The sequence below is a fragment of the Hippoglossus hippoglossus genome, chromosome 5 (genome assembly GCF_009819705.1).
Source record: "Hippoglossus hippoglossus isolate fHipHip1 chromosome 5, fHipHip1.pri, whole genome shotgun sequence".
Classification (NCBI taxonomy): domain Eukaryota; kingdom Metazoa; phylum Chordata; class Actinopteri; order Pleuronectiformes; family Pleuronectidae; genus Hippoglossus; species Hippoglossus hippoglossus.
The window spans coordinates 4,895,667-4,910,252 of record NC_047155.1 but is presented as its reverse complement, the minus strand read 5'-3'; the positions used below and the strand labels follow the sequence as shown (position 1 = coordinate 4,910,252).

Sequence of the window (14,586 nt, the reverse complement as noted above, 5' to 3'; positions counted from 1 at the left end):
CAACATTTTATCATAACAGGTTGATTTTGCAATAGATTTTAACGTGGGAGTTAGAATCTAAATCTGAGTCAACAATAACGCTTTCTGATTTGGGTTTTTATGATTCAATAAAAAAGGGGATTTTGGCCACAATGTATCAATGTTGACATTTTAGCTTCTGCATCTGATCAATAAACAACCTGTTTATATTATATTTGTATATTTCGTGTCCACTTCTTCTCATATTTTCTGCTCGGCTCTATCATCAACTCCAGATGGGGCGTGGTCGAAATTCCTGCAGCTCAGCAACAACAAGATACTGAAAAACGATACGTTCCCACTGCAGGTTGTGACGGTGTCCTTCAAAATAAAAGCCTCCTTATCAGTTCAAATATTGATCCATCGACCTATATTTGTAGATGGTTGTCCAGTAGCATAACAATAATGACATTTCTTATGAATGGGAAATTTTAAATAAGTATTCTGTTATTCAGAGTACATACAAAGCAAATTGAGAAGAAATGACATTACACGCCACGTCATTTAGCTGAAGCTTTCATCCAAAGCGACTTCCAATTAGTTCATTCAACAATACAGCAAATGTCTTTTTGTCAAAATTGAACAAGTTAAAGTTAGCTCCTAGCCATGAACCTCATTCAGGAGGAGAATTTGTGAAGGAGACTTGTTGCTGCTGCATAGCTGCTAAAACCACATCAAATTGTGTTCTGTGTAAAAAAAACTATATTTTTTCCTGCAAGAACAAATGTTTGTTGTAACGCCTGATTATGCAGGAGAGTGTGTAAAACTCCTTCAGGCATTAGGCGAAAGGTTTCAGGACATGAAAAGTAAATACGCAAATCAATGAAGTTGTCAAACAGCAACAAGCTCAGAGCTACAGCAGGTGCGACAACTCCCTCGGCTCGGGTTCTATAAACTACGTCTTTCTGAGGAGACTCGCACTGAAGGATGTATCTGGACGACCTACAGCTGTGAGCAGTTCTTTTCTAAATGGACTCTTGCAAAGACTCTCAGCACTGACTGACCTAAACCTGGAAAACCATCTGTGGGTAGCATCATCATCACTACCATCTGACATCAGATGCTTCACCAAAAGAAACAGTTCTAGCCATCACATTATCGAGGTTAGTGTGACGTGTTCAGTCGTTTAGTTTGGTCAACAGAGGAACTTATAAAAACGTAAATGGGAAAAGGGTTTCCCAGCCCTGGGTTTACATAAATTTAGCAGCTTCTCTTGGTCATCTGTAAATTTGTCACTCGTGCTTTGTCAGCGCTACGCAGTCAGTATCAATGTCAATACTTCCACGCCAACATTCGAGAGTCTAATGATTAAGAGCAGCTTAGTCTGGGTAGGTATGTGGGTGGCTAGGTTGTCAATCACTTTATAATCTGCATATTGATCATCTTGGGCACAAAAATGTTGTGCTGCATAACTGAGCAAGGAAAACTGAAGTTCTTTGTTAATTGGACTTTTATTTTGAATTTTGAACAGGAAGTTCTGGTCTGCGTTGCTGCTGGTTGGACAGTTGCGGTCACAGCATCGTGTAACATGCAGCGAAGCTAACGGGAGGTTTCCTAGACTCATTAATACTGAAGCGAGCTGAAGCGAGCCAAGCCGTGTCTGATCCAACAGCAGCAGGATGAACAGCGCAGGTAGGAACCGAACTGAGTGTGACTTTAGTCCGGGTTTAACTCAGGCCAAGAGGAAACTCAACCTCACGTTTTAAGCGTTGAATTAGACCAGTGTTGGGTTTCAAACCAGTCATTGACATTCAAGACAATGAAAAGGTTAAATCAATCAAGTGTCGTGATTGATTTAATGTAAAAGAAAAACCAGGCAGGTCTTCTGTAGTCAATGCAAAACGTCCTCAGCACAGTTTAATCATGTTGGGTTCGTGTGTTAAACAGTTTAAACTGAGCTCAGGTAGAAGAGTTGTTTTTTATATCTCATACATCCTTAATAAGCAGAGTTTAGAGAAGTCACACCGAATCCAGCTTCAGTTCCAGCTTTGTACTGAGGAAAACTCTTCCTGTCACATAGGATGAAGCTCGTGACTGCTGATCCATCGGCTAATTTCACTTTGATAGTTATTAAACTTTGTATTTAAAAGTGTTACCACCACCTCTAAAAGCAGCGGAAGTTAGGTCAACGGCAGGAAACTGCACCTGTGAATACAACGATAAATAAAGATCAGTTAGGAGGTCATCTCATCAGAGGAAACTGAGCTGGAGGTGGTTTTATTCACATTATCATCAGATCTCGTTGAAGAATTAATCTGTAGACAGCAGTCGTTCAGTGTGGACACCTTTCAAACTACAGTCACACACAAACCCTTCAGTTGAGAGGGATCACAATGAATCTAACCTAGAAGTGTGAGAGGGATCCTGTTGAAACTGAGGACAAATAAATAGACATTAAACAAAATTATGTGGAGTGAAAAGTTTGGCAAAATAAGAAAAGAAAAAGTATATTTCTAACCCAGGATTTAGACAGAAAAACTAAAAATGAATTTGGAACAAAGTTTTGAGCTCAAAGGGGAAATAACTGTTAACTATAACTAATAACTAATTTGAATATGAAAGTACTTTCTCACCCCTTTCAATTCCTTCACTACTTCCTTTTCCTCTATTCGCACTACTCCTTTACTTTTTTACATCCTCATTTAATTTTTTGCCTTCTTGTCTTCTCTTTACATTTACTGCTTCCTCCTCCACTCCTCTGCCATCTCCTTCTATCATTGTTTCCTTCTCTACCTCCTTTCTCCAGCTCTACCTGTATTTCCTTCTCCTTTTTTTTCACGTCCTCCTCTGCTCCTTCTAGTCGCCCTCCTCCTTACCTTGTATACTTCCTCTTTTCCTTTACTGCCTTCTTGTCTCATCTAATTCTTCCCTGCCTTCTCTTTACCTTTACTTCTTCTTCTTCCTCCTCAACCCTTCTCCCTTTTCCCTTCCTCTGTTTCTCTTCCTCTCATTTCTTCCTTCTCCTCCTCCTCTCCTCTCCTACCTCCCTCTTTTTCTCCTCCATGTAATGAAAATTTGTGCAGCAGATGCTGAGATACACTGAAGTGATTTTCAGTCTGTGGTGTAGTGTCGACTAAACTGGAGCCCACATTTCCCACAATGCATCTGGGTGTAGTCTGTCATGAGACCCTCCCGTGTCTTTCAGTTTGTAACAGACTTCCTGTTGTAAATTTAAAGGCTTCAGGACAAATCTGAGGTTTAATAATCACGTCTCCATTCATTCATCAGAAATGTGAGTTGACACAGTTTAGACTTTTCAGATCAGTCTGTTGTGGTATATTGAACATTTTGAACGTACAGACTTTCAGGTTAAATCTAATACAAATTTCAATAAAACATGTTAATGAATAAAAAGTATTTCTAAAACAAGACCTTTACAAATAAGTCAAATCATATCTAATGTTAAAAAAAAGCTTAATGATGACAGTAAAAGACGTTTTAAGTTTGGTCAGGGGACGACACTACAGTTGTCAAAAAAAGTGTAGCGTCTTAGAATCCTTGAATCCACCTTAATCCACTTTAATTGGGGTAAAACATTCAATTTACTGGTAAAATTTGTTCAAATTAATCCTAATCTCCTCTGACGAATGCATCCGGAGGGGGAAAAGTCTTTCTTCAGGTGGGACTCCAGCGTGAACCAAGTCGTCTGACTGGTTGATAAACCAGATCACAAACATCTGCTCTGATTTGTGATGAAGTAATCATCCGACACTATGTGGTTTATTGTGCAACATATTCTACTGGTTTTGTTCTCTAATTGAAGCTTCTGTCTTTTGCCAGAGCGTACAAAACATTCATGTAGCAGCTTGTAATGTTTAACTTGTACTATATGTAAAACATTCGAGGCGGTAGATGAAAAAAATCTGTCCTGATAATTGAAATTCTTTGCTTCTTTCTCATCTGTGGGGGCTCTGGTTTCACGTTCACCCTCCACAATTAAAACTTGGCTGACTGGAACAGCTGCAGTGGCTGGGTGGGATGGGAGGGCTGGGAGGGATGGGAGGGCTGGGAGGGATGGGGGCGGTGTGTCACAACGCTGAGGGATTTCCAGCAGAGGACTGAGTCATTAAAATCCTTTCAACGGTTTGTTTCGTCATGAAAAGCTTGATATTGCTTTTCTTCCGAATTTCACCAATTTGCCAAGATGATCAAATGGTGTGATGAAATCTTCCTCATGTACAAAGAGCTACGAGAGAAGACAGTGAATCAGCACGTTCTCAAAAATCTCAAAACTATTGCTCTATAACTACAACCATGCTCCAGCCACAAGTGTTTCCACTTATTGGCCTGATTTAACCTCCGGATAGTCTGACTGTAACTCAGTGTTCTCGTAAACCAGTCGAACAAACACAACCACATGTCTGATGTCTTTCCACTCTCTTTAGGGTTCTGCACACGAGAGGATAATCTAGATTTTAGACCCGATTTGCCTCTTCAGACAGTCGGTGCCGATTATCTGCCCAAATAATTGGGCGTTTTAGTGTGAGGGGCTTACAAAATAAACTTAATGCTATCGATTGAGTCAAACATATTTGATATTTAAGATAATCGGCTTCGACAGTCACCAACCTCATGTTGCGTACTTTTGCAGCTGTGACTAAAAACAACAATACATTTCCAACTCGGGCTGCAGAACGTATACGCCTTCTCAGCCATGACTCCATCCATCGTTTTTTTCATTTCCATTTTGTTTTTCGCTGCAAAGCAGAACACACGACATCCTTCCTCCTCCATGTTTGATTTTTCTTCTGAAGTCACGTTCCATCACACCAGTGTTCCACACTCCAGTTCAGAAGGTGGCGGTAATGCAATCCTCTAGTGTGCACCAGGCTTCAGCTGTTCAACGTGTAACTTGATGATCAGGTGTAACAACTGTTTCCTTCTGTTTTGTTTTCAGCTCTGTATCCCCCTCTCAACGCACCCCCCGCCAACATGTTCAACAACGTGCCCGGTTATGAGGGCACCATGGCAGGAGGAGGTAAGTGGCGACCGAACCACAGGTTTTCATTCAATATTCATGTGGTTGCTTGTATGAGATATGTTGTTGTTGCTTATGCAGGTGGTTTTCTTCCCCCTCCCATGCCCCTGGAGCCTGTGGCCCCTCCTCAACCCGGCCCTGTACCTGACAACTGGTGGTAAGACCTGATTTGATCCTGATCCTGATGTTGTGAACACGTCTGACCCAGAACTTTTCATATCTGAAAATGGCTTCTGTGTGTGTGTGTGTGTGTGTGTGTGTGTGTGTGTGTGTGTGTGTGTGTGTGTGTGTGTGCGTGTGTGTGTGCGTGTGTGTGCGCTCACTGCAGCATCCCGTCTCTGGCTGAGGATGTGGCTCGTGAGGCGTTCAAGAGCTATGCATCGTCTCATTGCTGCTACAGTGAATCTCCGGCCACCGATGGAGTCATCACCAGCATGGAGCCGTTCAACACCTACAGGGTGATTTGATGTTCACACCATTTATGTTGTTGTAGTTTCTGTTCCTGAATGATGCTCCAGTCAGTTTCTGTCAGAATCAGAGGAGCTAATACAGATCGCTGATTAGTTTGGTTCATTTTACAGAAAACTTTGCTTTAACTCAACCTTAAAGCCAACGGTTTGGTTCATGACTTGGATGTCATCGTCTCCACCTGTGATCTTTGCACAGTGTCCTATCAGTGTCTGAGTTATCTGGATAATGACAATTGATCCCAGGACTTAGCGTTGATGATTTTAAGCTAAAACCATTCATATGCTCACTTCTACACATCCATCATGCTTATCCTCTGAGGGTCAGGGGGGCAGCTCGGGCCAATCCTCGCTGACATTGGGCGAGAGGCGGTGTACACAACAACATACATATATAACATACAGAAATAAAATATTAAATTAGTCTCCAATTAACCTAACCCCAATAATAATAATATTAAATTGTATAGCACCTTTCACTCAAGAAATGCATCTCAAAGTGCTTTACATACAAATATAGATGAAAATAAAAACCAGTTAAAATGTAATAAAAACAAAACAGAGAACAGATTTAAAAATGACATTTAAAAGAAAATGAAATAGACAAGAAATAGAAAAAAATATATATATTTGGAAAAATTACGTCTTCTGTTTGAGAAAATGCATTTCAACAACGTAGCTGTTTGAGCTTGAATGCAGCTCATCTACAAATACAAACTGAGTCTGACCGATGCAGTTGATGTAAGTTAGTGAGTTTGTGTTTCCAAGGCTAAGTAGATAGCCAAGCCAACGTGACCATGTGAACAAACCATAATATGACAAATGTGTAGAACTGTGAAGCATCTTGATGCCTAAATCCAGTTCAATCTGACTGACAGCAGGATTCTATTTTAACGAATAACAGCTGCCTGACAGCTCAGGTTTCACTAGAGCTAAATGTGCAGCTTGAAGCATATGCTTACACTTGAAGTGTATTTTCTTACGTTTTACATAAGTAACGACAGTGATTGTGTTCTGGGCTCTGCCAAATGTTTAGACTTTGAGTTTACACTGTAGATAAACAAAACTCAGATTCCTCCAGAGGTTATTCACAGGAATCCAGTTGTCTCTGACAGAAGAACTTCTCTGGTAGCTCACAGCAGCAACTCTGCCAACGTCCATCTTACTGATCAGCTACATGTGACATCATCAAGTCATGTTATTTGAATAATGACTTGACTATGATCTGTTCTGTAGTACCGGCTGGAGACATATACTGAGTCCAGGTCAACTGAGTGGGCCCAGAAACCTCACGAAGGTACACACACACACACACACACACACACACACACACACACACACACACACACACACACACACACAAACATAAACTGCATTAACTTATTTTCGGGAAACTTACCCTTCCCTTAATTATATTATCTGTATGGCTTCATTGGGGGACTGGAGCCAATCCCAGCGAGTGGGGTGCACCCTGGACAGGCAGCATATTGCAGGACTGACATGTAGAGGCAAACAACCACTCGCCTTCACATTCACACCTACAGGCAAATCAGAGTCTCCAATAACCTAAGCCGCCTTTGGACTATGGGACTAAGCCGTAGAAAAGTCACACGGAGAGCATGCAAGCTTCACACAGTAAGGCCTCGACCTGCTGCCGGGGTTCAATCCCAGTTGACTACACCACTGTGCCGCCCCATAACCCTAACTACTGACATTAAAATCTGCTTTTACCCTATTGGGGACAGAAATATTGCCTCCAGGTGGCCACCCTCGCCCAGTTTGCTTGTTTTTTATATTTGAAATTCAACAGATAGCCTGTGACATTTTCTCTCAGATTGTTTTTGATTGACAGTTGGGTTGAGACATCTGTTTCGTGTGACTGACAGGTGAGGCAGCTGACTTCTACACTCAGACCGCCCCCCAGCCCTGGGAGGTGCCGGTCACGGCCCCCAGCCTCTTCACCGATCACAAGCAGGAGATTCGGGTGCCCTTCACCTCTTCCATCAAGGTGATTGGTTAACGACAGGCTTGCTGTTGTGGTAACCTGCAGTTTAATTTACATTGATTCATGATATAGAAAAGAACTTTAACTGTTGACCTGAAAGCCAATCAGAGAGCAGGATGTTGTGTTATCAAGGTAAATCAAATAAAGTCTGAATTATCCATGGAGGAGGTTAGAAAAGTCCTTGGTCTGTGAGGAAGTTCTAATGATCATTGAGGATATTCAGTTGGTACAGGGACAATTTCAAATGCCCCTTGAGGATTATTGATATCTTTGTTTATAAATGTGACATGTTCAGGTGTCCTTGAAGATGTTTCTGTTAGAAGGTCCCACAAGCAGAAAAGGCCTTTGAACAAATTCCACAAGTACTCAAAGCTGTTATAACAGTCACCTCAATGAGGCTCCAGAGATTCTTTAAAAGGGTCCAGGATAGGGTTGCAAACGGGCGGAAAATTTCCGGTAAATTTCCGGAAACTTTCCGGAAGCTTTCCATGGGAAGTTAAGCTCGGGAATTTGGGAAATTTTGACACTTTTTTTGCAAATGTTAGCTTATAACAGGTAACTTAAATGTAGTTGAAAACAAGAATAGGCAAGCCTAGCTCAGCTGGAACCTGGATGCAGCTAGTTGGGAACATTGTCTGCCAGAAACGTAAACCTATGACTTTCTGTTGTTTTTGAACGTCTTTGTCATTACCTAGCATATTGATTACTTGTTACACTGAAGCCATGTTCATTTTAATACCAAGTTTATTTGTATACAGTAGGCTAACTTTTTACAGCAGTGAGAGTAGGATGTATGTATGTCCACACAAAAGTACACCATCACCTCGATTACTCGCGGCTGTTGGGGTCCATCAAAAAAGCGCAAGTTGGGCTACTTATCAAAAATAAAAGTAATTACCGCAAATTAAAGGCTGAGCAATAAAAACGTCATTCAAAACTCTATTTTAAAGATGTATGGAATGCAGCACACGCTGTGTTTCTTTGAAAAGGATGTAGCTAGCTATTGTAAACCAAATTGACAGAATTAATGGATTGTTTTATTTTTCTCTCAACCCGACATGATCAAATGCGTCAAATGAAAGTCCGAAGTCCTCTTGTCTGAGAAAGCACGCAGTATCCATTATTGATTGACAACGCAAACAGGTGACTGTATTTATAGTCCACAGGAACAAAATTGTCTTGCTGGCAAGTGGCTAACGTTAGCAATTCTAGATCTTGCAGCATGATCTTGGTTAAAACAACCAAGATCATGGTTGATCATGGTCGATGACGTCATCAGCATCGCTTTCTCCTCCGCTGAGCCACAGGAGACATTTTACACCTGTGAACTACTTCCCATTAAAAACTGTGTAAAACTACTTCCCCTTTGCACTTTACATCCATTTCCTCTAAAGTAAAAATATATTCAGAAACCACCAATACTCATCTCCAACATACTGTCACATAGAGGAAACTGCTGAGGTCCGATTTTCATATTTAAGTCCATCGTTCCTGCAGGTTTTGATAAGTTTTCACTGACCGGCTTCTATCCTGAGATCCACATAGAGACGGTAGAGTTCTACTCACAAATGGATTAAGTCAAAAATGTCATTTTTAAAATGTGTATTAGAAATGTTTGCATGCATGTCTGCTTATGACAAAACAAAATGTTTATATTTATGTCTGTATATGACAAGGTAAATACAGTTAGTATAAATTACCCCAAAGTTTCCAGTTTATTCCCATTAATTCCCGTATATTCCCGTTAATTCCCATGGAAAGTTTCCAACTTTGAATATTCCCGGAATTTTGCAACCCTAGTCCAGAAGTCCCTGAACATGTGCAAGAGGTTCCTGACGTCATGTGGAGGGTTGAGAGTTCTTGAAGAGGTCTGGATTGTGCTTGGGGAGGTTCTGTAGGGCATCAAAAGACTCCCTTGGGGTCCTTGAGGAAGTTCCAGAAGTCCTCCAGGTGGTTTCAGAGACTGTGGAGGAGTGAATGCACTGTGAAAAGGTTCCAGGATCCTTTGAGATGTTCTAGGGCTCCTTTAAGAGCTTCCATGCAGTACCTGAGGAGGTTCCCTGGGTCTTTTGAGGAGGTTCTAATGGTTTAATGAGTTTTATTCTACAGGTCTAATTTAGAAGAGAAGTTCAACTGTTGACGGGAACGTGTGTGTGTGTGTGTGTGTGTGTGTGTGTGTGTGTGTGTGTGTGTGTGTGTGTGTGTGTGTGCGTGTGCGTGTATGTGTTTGTATCTTTAGGACTGCAACATCTGCCACAGCTCGGGGACGATGCCGTGTGAGGAGTGCGATGGAAAAGGACATGTATGTAGACTGTCAATCAGTCAATTAATCAATCAGTGTTAATAGACTTAACAATAATTGTAGTTCACTTATCAACTACATAGTAATATCACAGACAGGATATAGAATTAGAAGCCGAGGTTGTAGTAGATATAAAACAAATTAAATGTGTATTAGTTTTTGTATTCTGTATTGTATAAATTGTATCAGTTAACATGTGTTATTTGTGTGTCTCTGCAGAAAGAGTGCTGGGCGTGTCATGGCAATGATCAGACGTGCTCTACCTGTAAGAGTACTGGCCAAGAGAGGTACGTCAGGGGGGTCGGGGCGTGGGGGGGTATTTTGGCTGATGAACATTAAATCAAAGTCTACTCACACCCTTGAGTGAAGGTCCCTTCTTATACCAGAAAAGAAAGGGGAAAAAAACACATCAGGCGCAGCTTCATGTTACCTCACATTTTTGTATAATCTAAGACGTGTCCCAACATCCCTGACTTTGGAATTTAAAGATAATATAAGGACAAGATTTCATAATGGTAGTAAAAACACTTTGATGATCAAGATGCCCCAAACCTTGTGCTACTAAACTGACATTCTAGTTAATAATAAAGACGTGACCGTGACCTGATTTTATTGTTTTATTGTTTAGTGTTGGTTGACTCAGTTAACTTGTGGTTACGCTTCACATTCTTGTCCAGTTATCCCCTGAAAACAATTTAAAGAAGGGATGTGCCTAAATGCCATGAATGACTGTTGTCTTATTTGTGTTTTTAATGAACAATTGCATCAGTATTAATCGTTATTATGTGTTTGTGTGTGTGTAGTTGTAAAACGTGTGATGGTAACGGCACACAGAACTGCAAAACCTGTGATGGAAAACGACAACTGCTGACTTTCATCCAGCTCAAGGTGGAGTGGTGAGTACTGATACTACAACTGCGAGTCCTTAAACCAATTCAAATGGTACTTGAACAGGTTCTTTAGGGTCTGGTAAAGCTTCCAGTGTCCCTTAAAGAGGTTTCAAGGATCAATGAATAGGTGCCTGGGTTGTTTAAAGATATGTTAGTCCTAGAAGATGTCCTGTGATGCCTTTAAGCGGTTGCTTTGGGTTTTGATGATAGTGACCCATGAGAAGGTTCAAATGGTAATTGAGAAGTTTCTGTGGTCCTGGAAGATGTTCCAGATGTCATTGGGGAGGTTCTACAGGATTATGGAAGGGGTTCCTTAAGGAGTTGCTTAAGGCATCTCAAAGGTTCTTGAAGATGTTCCAGTTGTCTTCAATGATATTCCATTTGGTGATTTAAGGGCTTTCTTAAGTAGCTACGATGGAAGTTGTCTCAGTAGTCCCGGCAGGTGTTCCAGTTGTGAAGGACAGCTGGTCTTTCTTGTCTTCAAATATTCCCTGGTTGTAACACTTCTCTTACGAAGCCTAATTTAGTGCTGATCTGTGCAGCTCTTTGTGATACAGAAACAGGAACAACCACATGGGGAACTAAGAGACAATGAGGCCTAGTTCCGTGGATGTTGGTGATTCTACTTGTAAAAACACAGTTTCCTTTCTGTGAAGTGAAATTTACTCATCATGATTTGATGGTGTCTTAAGAATCTTCTTAAGTCCTTGAAAAGGTTCAGATGGTCCTTAAAGACATCGCAGAAGTTGTTGAAGATGATCCTTCTGCAACTGGTACGACATCTGATCGCAGGTCTACTGGGCTTTAAGCAGCTCACACAGAACCAGATCCTGGAGTGGATTCGGTCGTGTTGTCCATGATAACAACACTGTGGCACCCTCTGGTGGCATGAAGATAAAACAGCGTGATGTGGATTTAAAATTGATACAAATCTGTACTGTACACTGTTTATGAAAAAAGGGATGGAATTATGTAGTGTGTGTGTGTGTGTGTGTGTGTGTGTGTGTGTGTGTGTGTGTGTGTGTGTGTGTGTGTGTGTGTGTGTGTGTGTGTGTGTGTGTCTACATGATGACATGTGTTCATTTGTTGCATTATTTAAAGTGACATTGAAAATCAAAAGCAACACGTCTCTTCTATCATACATGTGTTAATATGTGAAAGTATTTGTTTATCTGTGTTTAGGACTAATCATGTAGAGGACCATTTGGTGGAGCAGAAAATTGGTCTGAAGGTCGATGATCTGAGCTCAGTTAGCGGGAAGGAGCTGTTCAAGAACAACCAGTACCTGGTACACACACACACACACATGCACACTCACTCACGCACACATTCTTTCCTCTAAACCTAATTCTGATCCCAAAGCCAAGTCTTAACCCTCAACGTACTCACACATTAGTGTTTCTATAGTTGTGAGGAATTTTCTTATCATATTAGATTCCCTCACCCCTTACGCTAATCTTAAGCGTCACAACTAAGTACCTTAACTTTACTCTTACCCTAAGAGTACCCTATCCCCGACCTGAACCTTATTCTACCCTTAACCCTTAAAACACTGTTAAATACAGCAGGATATACAGACCTGTGTCCTTTTATTATGTTTCTTCAATAAATGCAAAGAAATCTAGTACATTTTGTGAAATGTTTTTTAGGTGTGAACCTCAGACACCTCACACTGTAATTTAAGGTTTGTCCTGCAGGTGGCGCTTGAGTAAAGTTAATGGGGTAATTGAAGGACATTGCAAAGGATAAATACTAACTGTGTTAATGTCCTTATCGTGTGTTTGTCTCTCTGTCTCCCCTCAGCTCTACCCACTGCTCGGGTTCCCAAACCCGGCCATCTCCGAGGCCTCCGATCGCCTGCTCAAAGATCACCAGGCCAAGTACGCCCAGACCTCCAGGATCCTGCAGCAGGTAGCCCAGCAAATCACGCAGGAGAAACCCCAAAGCTGAAAAAGATATCTGTGTGGTCACCATTAGAATATTTAGGAGGAAGCAATGCACAGTAAAAGTATTAATGAATTGTAGTTTAGTAAAAATAAGTAAATATTTTGTTTAAGTGTGAACAGACAGGCTAGCAGTTTCCCTTTGCTTCCAGTGTTTAAGCTAAGCTAGGCTATCCACATCCTAACTCTTAAGATTAAGATTGAAATTCATCTGAGGATGAGAGAGAATAAATGTTGGAACTATTCCTTTAACATGACTCTCTCGCTCTCTTTCAGAGGCAGACGGTCGAGCTGATCCCCATCACCCAGGTGAACTATAAGTGGAAGGGCGACTCTCACGTCTACATCGTCTACGGCAACGAGCACCAAGTCAGCGCCGACAACTACCCAGCGACCTGCTGCTGTGTCATCATGTAGACACACATACGCACACACACACACATACGCACACACACACACATACGCACACACATATAGAGCTGAACTTAGCTGTTTATTCTCCATATTGTTTCTTTATTTCATATCAGCCTCTCCCTCCACGACACAACACAACATGATGTTTCCAGATCATCAGAGTCACTGTCGGAGCTCAGGTCAAACATGTTAATCCTGGGTTCACACACACACACACACACACACACACACACACACACACACACACACACACACACACACACACACACACACACACACACACACACACACACACACACACACACACACACACTGTTTACTGTGACGTCCTGTAAAGAATGAATCTGCTAAAATCAGTCCTCACTAACATAAGGATCCCGGAGGGGCTGGATTTCTCTTTATGTTTTTGTTTCCTGAACTTTCTGCTCAGCTCTGACACTCCGCCTCTTACTCCTGTTTTGACATGAGTACATTTATTATTCTTTTGCATCAAGGTCTGAACTTCTGGTATCCAAAATCAAGATTTTGAAAACACAGATTAAGGAATTTTTCTGTTTACAGTTTACTTCAAACAGGTGCCATTTAATGTCCTCGGTATTTAAAGGAAACTAAAAATGAATGTGAGTTTTAAGGAAAGGAACAAAAAGTGAAATGTGAGGTGAAGCAGCAAAGAAAAAAAATATATATTTAGTTTGAATCTGACAGAGGTGAATATATTATGTGGTATTTTATTTGGGGGAGGTGAATTGAATTACGACAGAATCTGGTTCACCTGGTTTCTACTTGTATTTTCCTTCTGTGCGTTAATGTTTCATGAATGAAGAAACCACTTCAATGTTTAAACTGTGGAGGATCCATCACCAACAAATCAGACATTTCTGACTCCAGAAATAAAGTTTCAGTTTTTCTAGAGGACTGGTCATTCCAGAAAGGGTCAGAGTAAAATTAAATTCCTCGAATTTGTCTGCGTGAATATTTGATACCTGTTGGTGACCCACCATAGGTTGGAGCTAACTGCTAACTAGCCGGTTCACAAACGTCATCATTAGATTCTCTGAGATATAAACCAGCGATAATCAGAAAACCAAGAATGAGGTTGCTATTGGTTGACATCAAAATCGGGTGTGTCAGAGTTTACCAAAGTTGAATTTGTCCTGAAAAGTGGGTGAATTAACTTGCCTGGTTGAGTGAGTCTTTTTTCACCTTTACAGTGTAGTAACTGATTTGCCTTTCCTCTGGACAGACTGAATGACATTATTACCACTTTATCCTTTACTTCTAGTATAGAAATATATATATATATATATAATTCTGTCTTGTGTTCATCGTATTCAGTTGCGTATTGATGACAAACAAAAAAGTGTTGAAACTGTATTGAAGAATGTTTTTTTTTTTAATCACAGCGTCAATGTGTTTACAATAACCCTCCATTTTAAACTTTAGTTATTGCAAAAGCTCCATCAATGCCCTCTGTTTGTTTTTCTCTCACTTTACCTCTCAGCCAAGCAGTTGGCAGTCAGGGTAAAAGGAAGGAAGGAAGGAAGAGGGAATAATGGCCGGTGTGGTCTT

The 14,586-nt window shown here is 41.0% G+C and overlaps 1 protein-coding gene across 2 annotated transcripts; it reads left to right on the top strand.

Moving 5' to 3' along the window:
• Positions 1–1,529: 1,529 nt before the first annotated feature.
• LOC117761039 (protein SSUH2 homolog) lies at positions 1,530–13,245 on the top strand. 2 transcript variants are annotated; one of them, XM_034584608.1, is made up of 13 exons: positions 1,530–1,650; positions 4,916–4,996; positions 5,078–5,153; positions 5,325–5,454; positions 6,700–6,760; positions 7,350–7,471; positions 9,708–9,770; positions 9,990–10,057; positions 10,574–10,666; positions 11,843–11,948; positions 12,464–12,571; positions 12,880–13,048; positions 13,079–13,245. In XM_034584608.1, the coding sequence occupies exons 1-12, from the start codon at positions 1,638–1,640 to the stop codon at positions 13,018–13,020; spliced, it is 1,062 nt and encodes a 353-aa protein (XP_034440499.1). In that variant the 5' UTR covers positions 1,530–1,637; the 3' UTR covers positions 13,021–13,048; positions 13,079–13,245. The 2 variants fall into 2 exon arrangements, with proteins under 2 accessions (XP_034440499.1, XP_034440497.1); XM_034584606.1 differs by having other exon boundaries at positions 12,880–13,245.
• The last annotated feature ends 1,341 nt before the right edge of the window (positions 13,246–14,586 follow it).

Coding starts and splice junctions, on each gene's coding strand:
- LOC117761039 (XM_034584608.1), top strand. Junction 5,154..5,324: donor CCTGTACCTGACAACTGGTG/GTAAGACCTGAT, acceptor CGCTCACTGCAG/CATCCCGTCTCTGGCTGAGG. Junction 11,949..12,463: donor TCAAGAACAACCAGTACCTG/GTACACACACAC, acceptor GTCTCCCCTCAG/CTCTACCCACTGCTCGGGTT.